This window comes from Trypanosoma cruzi, genomic scaffold (genome assembly GCF_000209065.1).
Source record: "Trypanosoma cruzi strain CL Brener 1047053517045 genomic scaffold, whole genome shotgun sequence".
In the NCBI taxonomy this organism is placed as follows: Eukaryota; Euglenozoa; class Kinetoplastea; order Trypanosomatida; family Trypanosomatidae; genus Trypanosoma; species Trypanosoma cruzi.
In genome coordinates, this window is record NW_001849548.1 from 35828 (window position 1) to 44007 (window position 8180).

An 8180-nucleotide genomic window follows, 5' to 3' on the forward strand; every position below is an offset into this window, starting at 1 on the left:
AAGTGATGCCTTTTTTCGTCCGGAAACGTATTTCCATGCGAGTGGCTCGCCTGGATTTAACTTGCTGATGCGACGTGGATACGTGTTGCGCAAGCGCTCTCGGAGCAGGAGGAAGAATTGACTCCTTGTCCGTTGCATTTCTGCCTCACGGTCGGGCGTCGGTGACTGTAGATAGCGGGCCTTGCTGTCGGTAGCAATCCGCTCTGCCTCCATGAGAGTGTCGTCCCAAAGCCTGGGACCGTCCTTGTGCATGCCGCGGGGGCAGTGTCGTCGATACGAAGTTATAAGCGCTCTCGTGAAAGCCTTAATGCCGGTGGACTGCTTTTTATAGTCGTATGCCGGAAGTTGTGCGTCGAAGTCCTTGACGAATAAATCCCACTTGCACTTCCCCCAACTGTAGAAAAACTTAGGTGCCGAAGGGGGTGCCGAAGGTATGGTATCCTTAAATGCCTGATGCAGCGTAAATGCCAGCATATAATGATCACTAAGCGGCGACACGGAAGCTGACCAATCCGACACAGTCAAATGCTTTGACCATGTCAGATCGATACAGGATCGTTCTCTTGTGCCACGGGCATACGTGATCTCACCAGGGGTGTTAACCAAGGTGAGTCCCGCATCCGTGCACAGTTCTAAAAATTCTGCAGCAACCTCGCTTGGAGAAGTCTCCAAGAATGGCTCCCACTGTGGGTGATGCATGTTGAAATCCCCGCACAGCAGGAGCGGCGACGAGGCTGGAAGGCAGTTTACTAACCGCCTGAAGGATTGCGTTACTTGCGGTGGTGGTCTCATATAGGCACTCGCTACAATAAGATCACGGTTCTGGTCCAGAGCAACCTGGACCACCACCACTTCATGGCTGGTGTCATGCTGGGGGATGGTGAGAGGTATACGCTTGGAGCGGAGAGTTTTCCGCACCAGCACCGCCACACCGCCTCCCTTGCCGATGCGCGACTGTGCATAGAGCACATAATCTCCAGTGTGCATGCTGGCGATCTGCTCCGACGACTTCCAAGTCTCCTGAATGGCTATTATGTCTGCTCCTTGCGCCATTAATGTTGCGAGTTTTGACGGTGTGAGGCAAGAAACGTTCATCTGGAGTACTGCTATGGGGCCTGGGTTCTGCTCAATGTCTCCGCTTAGCAGTAGCTTTTGTCGTTGCGCGTCACATACGGCACGCAAACGGTATGTATAGCGCTGATAAGCGCCGATGGAATTCAGCAGCGGATAGAAATACCGCTCCGCGGGCAGCCATGTAAATGGCTCCATCTGGTGCCCTTCCGACCCGTTTGTGCGGCGCCTCCTGCCTCTCCGCGGGCAGCGGATGGGCAGCAGGCGCTTAGCTTCCTCTCTAGCAAAGAGTACTAGACCCTGGCACCACGTTGAGGTGGCCGGCTGAGCCAGGGAAGAGAGACAAGTCACACAACGACGCAGCATCACAAATGGCAGCAGCCCAGCGCACACACACTACGAGGCAGTTGGAATCAGTGAAAGGGCAACAACACACAACGCCCCGCAGCAAGTAAACAGAGAAAACACACAAAGCAATTAAAAACAAAACACAGGTAAACAAACAGCAATAAAGTAAAAAATGTAAACACACACACAAAAAGGGCTGCACAGTATGGCTCCAGTGTGCATGCACCCACACACAGACACGCGTCCACGCAAACAGCTGTGTGCGTGCCATGCGTATGAGTGTGTCTGCGATGCGTTCAACGTGACGGATACGGAGGCAGCAACGTGGAGCACACAGCAGGGCAGCGGAAGAAAATGAACCAAAACACAATTATTATTTTCTCTTATTTGTTTACATCGCAGCACAACACACGCGCACAAATCCCCGTGATTGAGTGCTGGAACTCACAGCCCTCATACAATTCTTCAGCCCACAGTGATGTACGCCAGCGCGGATGCGGCGAGCAGCAGCGGGGCACACACCCACGCAGAGCTGCTGCGGCTGCCGTCGATTTTTCGCAGACGCGACGGTGCGCGGGTGGTCGTCGTGGTTGGCGCCTCTGTGGTCGTAGTACTTGGTGCCTTTGGCGCAGTGGTGGTGATCGTGGTTGGTGCCTTTGTTGTGGTGGTCGTTGTGGTTGTCGCAGTTGTCTTAGTGGTTGTCGTATTTATTGCATTTGATTTGTTATTGTTGTCATTTGCGTTATCGTTCTCATGACGATCTGCCTCTTCCTCAGTAGATTTCTCATCTTTTTCCCGATCCTGTGCCTGGCTGAGATCACTTTGTGACTCTACTGTTACTTTCCCTTCCTCACTTACCTTCGGCGGAGGAGGAAGTGTACTCTGTGAATCCGTTACCTGCATTGGTTTCTCTGGCCTATTATCCTTTGGAACGGAATCTTTTCCAGAACTACGAGCTATTTCTTCCATTGCTGCCACGCACAATAACGGGCAGCAACACAGGGCAAGCACCAGCAGGGCGCACAGCAGACGGCACGTCGTCATCATCGTGAGTGTGGTCGTTCAGTGGTGTGGAGCTGATCTGCACAGTGAGGGGCATGGAGAGCAACAGGGGAGACGAGAGGTGCGGCAGACACACACAGAGGGCACACCACATGAGGAGAGGGCAGCAGCCAGGCATGCACCGTACGCCGCACACCACGCACGACAAACACCTCGGCCGCAACACCAACACACAGATGGAGGAGGGAGAAGCAAGCAGGAGCGGCACACAAGGCTCCACCGCATGCACACACGGCGAGAGCGGTCCGTCGTCTCTGCAACCCTCACGGAGGGTACGCACAGACACAAGAGAAGGTGCAGCGCATACAGCAACACAAAGGCAAAGTAACAATAAAAAAGGAGAGATCCCCGCACACCGCGTGGATTGTTGGTCCACGGGAAGTGATGAGAATATTCATCGCAAAGCAACATTTCATCCTATTTTTGCTGTATGCTGTTGCAATAACGAGTGAGTAGCGCTAGGGCCGTCCGTACAAAAGTGGCGAGCATTCCGTCCGAAACGTGCCGTCGTGCGGGCTGGGGCACTCCCAAGCACTCGCATTCCCAATTCCCAACGACGGGGCATTTCTGCAGTGGAAGAAGCGGAGTCTCTCGTGGTCCATCTCGAGTACCCGCGGTTGTGCTTCCTGCGTGTCTTGCCTGCTGGCATGCTTGGCACTTTCTGTGACGACCTGTGCGCGAGGCGCCTGTTAAGAAGACGCTAGCGCTATTGTGGCATCCGCATCCAAGGCCTTCTCAAACTATCGGAACGCCAGGCCGAGCACTTCGGGCATGTGCCCTCATATTGTGGACGAAAGAACGCACTCTGCTGCAGGTTGGGCGGGAGGACATCAATCCGCCGCTCGCTGGTCGGCAAGGAGTTGCGGTGCTCACTTCGGGAAGAGGTTCCGGCGGAGGCAGCGGCGGGCCATTCTCCTCAGTGAGGGAGGGACGGCACCACCGACACAGAGGGTTATTTGTGATACGAAGGGCACGCGCAGGCATGTCGAGGAGTGGGCAGGAGTCGCATCTTGCCTGTGCGCAGAGCCGCCACTCGTGGCAAGATGTCCGGGTCGTGCCAGGAATAGAGTCCTCGTCACGCCGACAAACGCCTGTCATGCGATGTGCGCGCCCTTCCTTTTCTCCTGGGCATCCCTCCAGTACGGTCACCCGACTGCAGCGAGAAAGTCCATGTGCCAGGTTGGGCCGCAGTCCTGCGGGAGGAATCGTGCAATCATGGCTTCTTCGTCAGCGGCCTCATTGCGTGGGATACCGCAGTGTGATGGAGAGAACATGATGTTTACAGAGTGACCTCGCTGCATCAAGGAGAGCAGCATAATCCAACTATCTTCAGTGACGTAGTCTCGCACGGCCAGTGGAACGACGCGGAATGCCTCAGTTGCCGACAGGGAGTCCGTTGCCACCAGGATTCGTGTGGGCGATTGGGATGTTTCCGGGCAAAAGATATGAGATGTCTAATGCCATCTTCAGTGGCAAGGCACTCTGCTCTATATGGGCATGCGAGCCTGCCAGCTGCTGCACGATGGACCTCCACAGGGAGATCAGTTGTCGTGGTGGAGCCATACAATAGTGCAGCGGATCCAGATGCGAGTTCGGCGAGAGATGAAGAAACGTCTGTCCATAATTCAAAATCAAAATCTCCCAGAGAGGAGTAAATAGAATCAAGAGCCGTGCGCTTGACGTCATCAGAGGCGTCTTGGGCAAAGCGTGGCTGATAAATTCCATTTTTTGCAACGCACAGTGTCCCAGAGGAAAATTCGATGTTGAATAGGAGGGGCACGATTGTGGCTGTGGGGTATCCCAATAATATTACATACGCGGCGCAATCCATTAATAACAGCATCTCTCGGAAGCGGGATCGATGTCGCCGCTTTTCATGCATGGACGGCGGAATGGCCTCCAATCAGATTGCGCCACGCACGTCCTCAATACATCGGAGAAGTGTAAGACGTTCGTGTTGTGTGGGTGCGCGGAACCCAATGATCCTCCGCAGCGTTGCTGGATTGGCGGTCAGGTGGACAAAAGTATCCTTCTTTGATGCGCGTGGGCCGAGCGATGCGGTGCAGCTGTCGCGGTGCGACGTACTGTGGAAGCACCCAACCAGAGAGTATCGCGTGGTGTGCCGGGACGCCCCGGCCTCCGCTCCCAGCCGCAGCTGATGGCGGCGTGGCACGGTCCGCATCGCAGTCCAACTAAAGCATTGTTTTTTCATTTGCATTGTGGTGTGTGACGAAGGTGCGTAGGAGCTTCCCGATCTGGTGGGAGACTTGCGATTCTGAAGTATGCGTTGCAGGCGCACAGCGTCGTTTTGAGGAGAAGGTGAGTGCCTCCGCATTAATCAACAAACAACATCTCGGATGACAGCAGGAAGCACTGCGGTTTCTTCTTTTTGCAAAGCGAATTTATTGGATGTCACGTTTGATTGGCAGCTCTTGTGGGAGAAGTTGGGAGGCTGAGGGCATTAGGACTGAATTCATTTGAGTGGCTGCGTTCCGTTGAGTTGCGGCCAGTCGTGGCACTCTTTTGGGGTTTGGCAGCTGTCCCTTTTGTTTACTTCCCACCGCAGCACGTGGATACCACTGATCCGGGGAACATTTGTCTGACCGCGTGTGAGCTGCTGCCGTGCGTGGTGCATGGACTATGTGATTGTGTGAGGAGGTGCGTTGAGTGACGAATACTTCTGTTTGGCGTGCCGCGGTGTGTCGGAATGATGTTAGGATGAAATGTGGAGGGTGTTGTTTTTGATTTGTGTGTCCTCTCTGGTGGAGCCGAAATGTGTGCGGGGATTGTGGCATTGCTGGCTGACGGCTCCACGTCACTTTTCAGCATTTCTGGATGTGCTGAGGAATGACGGCTGGCGACCAGCGTGTTGGTGCTGCTGGTGGGAATAAGTACATCGGGAATGGGCCATTTTCCCTTTCCGTGCTGGAGCCGATGGACTGGCACGAGGGCACCGGCTGCAGGCTGCCTGCCAGCACGTGTGAGCAGCGGATCCATGCACGCACCAACGCTCATCGCAAGAGCGTGTGCGATCACAGTGGCTTTTTGTGGCGTGCTTTTGTGGACGTCAGCCCGTCGAAGAATGGTGTGAAGCAAACGGCTGACTGCACACGAGGAAAATAAGTGCGTGCACTGTGCCGTGTTTCAGCGTCGATGGCAGAGCGGCAGGAGGCCCGTGCTGGCAACTGAGATCTTTGTGTCGCGAGGGATGTCGGTGCTGATTTTGTAATGTCGAGGGTGAAGTGGTTTTGCTGCTGCCCGTGTGTGTGGCCACTCCGGCGGAGGGCGAACACAAAAGGGAGGGATGCAGGCGCTGCGTGTGTATGTGTGCAGGTGCCATGCAACAACGTCACAACAAACATGCTGCGACTCGGTGACCCTCACATCGCTGTGGTCCTCACGAACAGCCCAGGCACCACCCACACCGATGCACTTAGTGGACGGAGTGGGGCATCTTTTGAGGCGCTGCAGGGAGCAGGGTGTGTTGACGCAGCCACGACATGCATGGAGCGTCACGGTGGCGCAGTCAGCTGTGGCTGGTGGAATATTTACTTCTCGGAGGCAACAGAGAGGGAGAGAGAGCTGCTCCTGCTGCTGGCGTCGTTGCTGCCTTTTGTGGCCTCCCATGCCGATTATTGTCTGTCCGCTGATCATGGGTGGCATGCCCCCACTAGCGACGTCGTCTGCAGGCATTTTACAGCAGCAGTGAAACACACATCACGTCGCATGCTTTGGCTGTGGATGTGGTGTTGTGAATGCAGCCGGCATTATTTTGCCCGACTCCTTTTCACTGCTTTGCGGCAAATAGATGCGTCGCCGCCCGAGTCATTCACTGCAGCTCCGTGTGTTGTACTGCCAGCACAAGACTCTCTTGTTGTCTGACGCCTGGCTGACAGTCGAACACCACAGCGTTGGGACATGCAGGGATGCGGACTGCCGCTCACGGTGTTGGGCACCGCTGTTTGGATGCGGCGGCCACACGAGCGGATGTATTGTGGCACAATCAAATGCGTGAAGTACGCGGAATCACGGCGGCTGCAATGATATCAGCGGTGTGGCACCACGGAATACGTGAGGGGGTGATGCATGATGAATCACAGTGGGCGGCCTGCGAGGGAAGTGCACCGCGACGGAGCGTCATCCCGCCCTCAGCCTGCAGGGGAATGTACACCCACAAAATATATGGACGAGACACCACCAAACACACATGCCCTTCCATGCAGCAATAAATAGGAGCGAAGGTGCGTTCTGGTGTGTGGGTGTCCACTCACATATTTTCATTTCCACCGCAATAAACGGTGAGGAATCAGGTGCCACAGCAACGAAGGAGGAAATAAAAACATCTATTGCAGCACTTTACCAGCGAAAGGCAGGAACAGCACAAACCGAACTGTTGGCTGCACCGGCACTCGAAAACTTTAAAATAGGAAAAAATAATGCTGCACCCTGCGGGAACCCCCAACACACGACCCAGGCATGAAGGTTTACCCTCTGCAAGACAAAACAAAATGCATGAAGACATCTGCCAACATCCAAACAGAAACAGAAATAAATAGTTTCCTGCACTCTTCCATTCCTTGCGCTGAATATGAACGAAGGCCATAGGCAACTGAGCTGCTTTGCGATGAATATTGGCTAGCCTTCCCGTGGACCAACAATCCACGTGGTGTGCGGGGACATCTTCTTTTTTTATTGTTACATTCCTTTTGTGTTGCTGTGCGCGCTGCACCTCCTCTTGTGTGTGTGTACCCTCCGTGAGGGATGCCGACACGACGGACCGCTCTCGCCGTATGCACATGCGGTGGAGCCTTGTGTGCCGCTCCTGTTTGCTTCTCCCTCCTCCATCTGTGTGTTGGTGTTGCGGCAGAGGTGTTTGTCGTGCGTGGTGTGCGGCGTACGGTGCATGCCTGGCTGCTGCCCTCTCCTCATGTGGTGTGCCCTCTGTGTGTGTCTGCCGCACCTCTCGTCTCCCCTGTTGCTCTCCATGCCCCTCACTGTGCAGATCAGCTCCACACCACTGAACGACCACACTCACGATGATGACGACGTGCCGTCTGCTGTGCGCCCTGCTGGTGCTTGCCCTGTGTTGCTGCCCGTTATTGTGCGTGGCAGCAATGGAAGAAATAGCTCGTAGTTCTGGAAAAGATTCCGTTCCAAAGGATAATAGGCCAGAGAAACCAATGCAGGTAACGGATTCACAGAGTACACTTCCTCCTCCGCCGAAGGTAAGTGAGGAAGGGAAAGTAACAGTAGAGTCACAAAGTGATCTCAGCCAGGCACAGGATCGGGAAAAAGATGAGAAATCTACTGAGGAAGAGGCAGATCGTCATGAGAACGATAACGCAAATGACAACAATAACAAATCAAATGCAATAAATACGACAACCACTAAGACAACTGCGACAACCACAACGACCACCACAACAAAGGCACCAACCACGATCACCACCACTGCGCCAAAGGCACCAAGTACTACGACCACAGAGGCGCCAACCACGACGACCACCCGCGCACCGTCGCGTCTGCGAAAAATCGACGGCAGCCTCAGCAGCTCTGCGTGGGTGTGTGCCCCGCTGCTGCTCGCCGCATCCGCGCTGGCGTACATCACTGTGGGCTGAAGAATTGTATGAGGGCTGTGAGTTCCAGCACTCAATCACGGGGATTTGTGCGCGTGTGTTGTGCTGCGATGTAAACAAATA

General features: G+C 54.7%; 4 protein-coding genes across 4 annotated transcripts, besides 4 other annotated features; 1 reads left to right on the forward strand and 3 right to left on the reverse strand.

Moving 5' to 3' along the window:
- Nucleotides 1-1406: part of a mobile genetic element that runs on past the window's edge.
- Nucleotides 1-8180: part of a sequence feature (areas not merged during assembly with more than two copies in the genome that could not be assigned to a particular haplotype) that runs on past the window's edge.
- On the reverse strand, nucleotides 1885-2466 carry Tc00.1047053511077.130 (mucin TcMUCII, putative; the record flags this gene model as incomplete). The annotated part of the gene is made up of 1 exon (XM_810739.1): nucleotides 1885-2466. The coding sequence occupies one exon, from the start codon at nucleotides 2464-2466 to the stop codon at nucleotides 1885-1887; it is 582 nt and encodes a 193-aa protein (XP_815832.1).
- Nucleotides 1997-2124: a microsatellite.
- Nucleotides 3856-4206, reverse strand: Tc00.1047053511077.140 (uncharacterized protein; the record flags this gene model as incomplete). Its single annotated transcript, XM_810740.1, has 1 exon — nucleotides 3856-4206. One exon carries the CDS (start codon nucleotides 4204-4206, stop codon nucleotides 3856-3858), a length of 351 nt encoding a protein of 116 aa, XP_815833.1.
- On the reverse strand, nucleotides 4884-5276 carry Tc00.1047053511077.150 (uncharacterized protein; the record flags this gene model as incomplete). Its single annotated transcript, XM_810741.1, has 1 exon — nucleotides 4884-5276. One exon carries the CDS (start codon nucleotides 5274-5276, stop codon nucleotides 4884-4886), a length of 393 nt encoding a protein of 130 aa, XP_815834.1.
- Nucleotides 7518-8099, forward strand: Tc00.1047053511077.160 (mucin TcMUCII, putative; the record flags this gene model as incomplete). Its single annotated transcript, XM_810742.1, has 1 exon — nucleotides 7518-8099. The coding sequence occupies one exon, from the start codon at nucleotides 7518-7520 to the stop codon at nucleotides 8097-8099; it is 582 nt and encodes a 193-aa protein (XP_815835.1).
- Nucleotides 7860-7987: a microsatellite.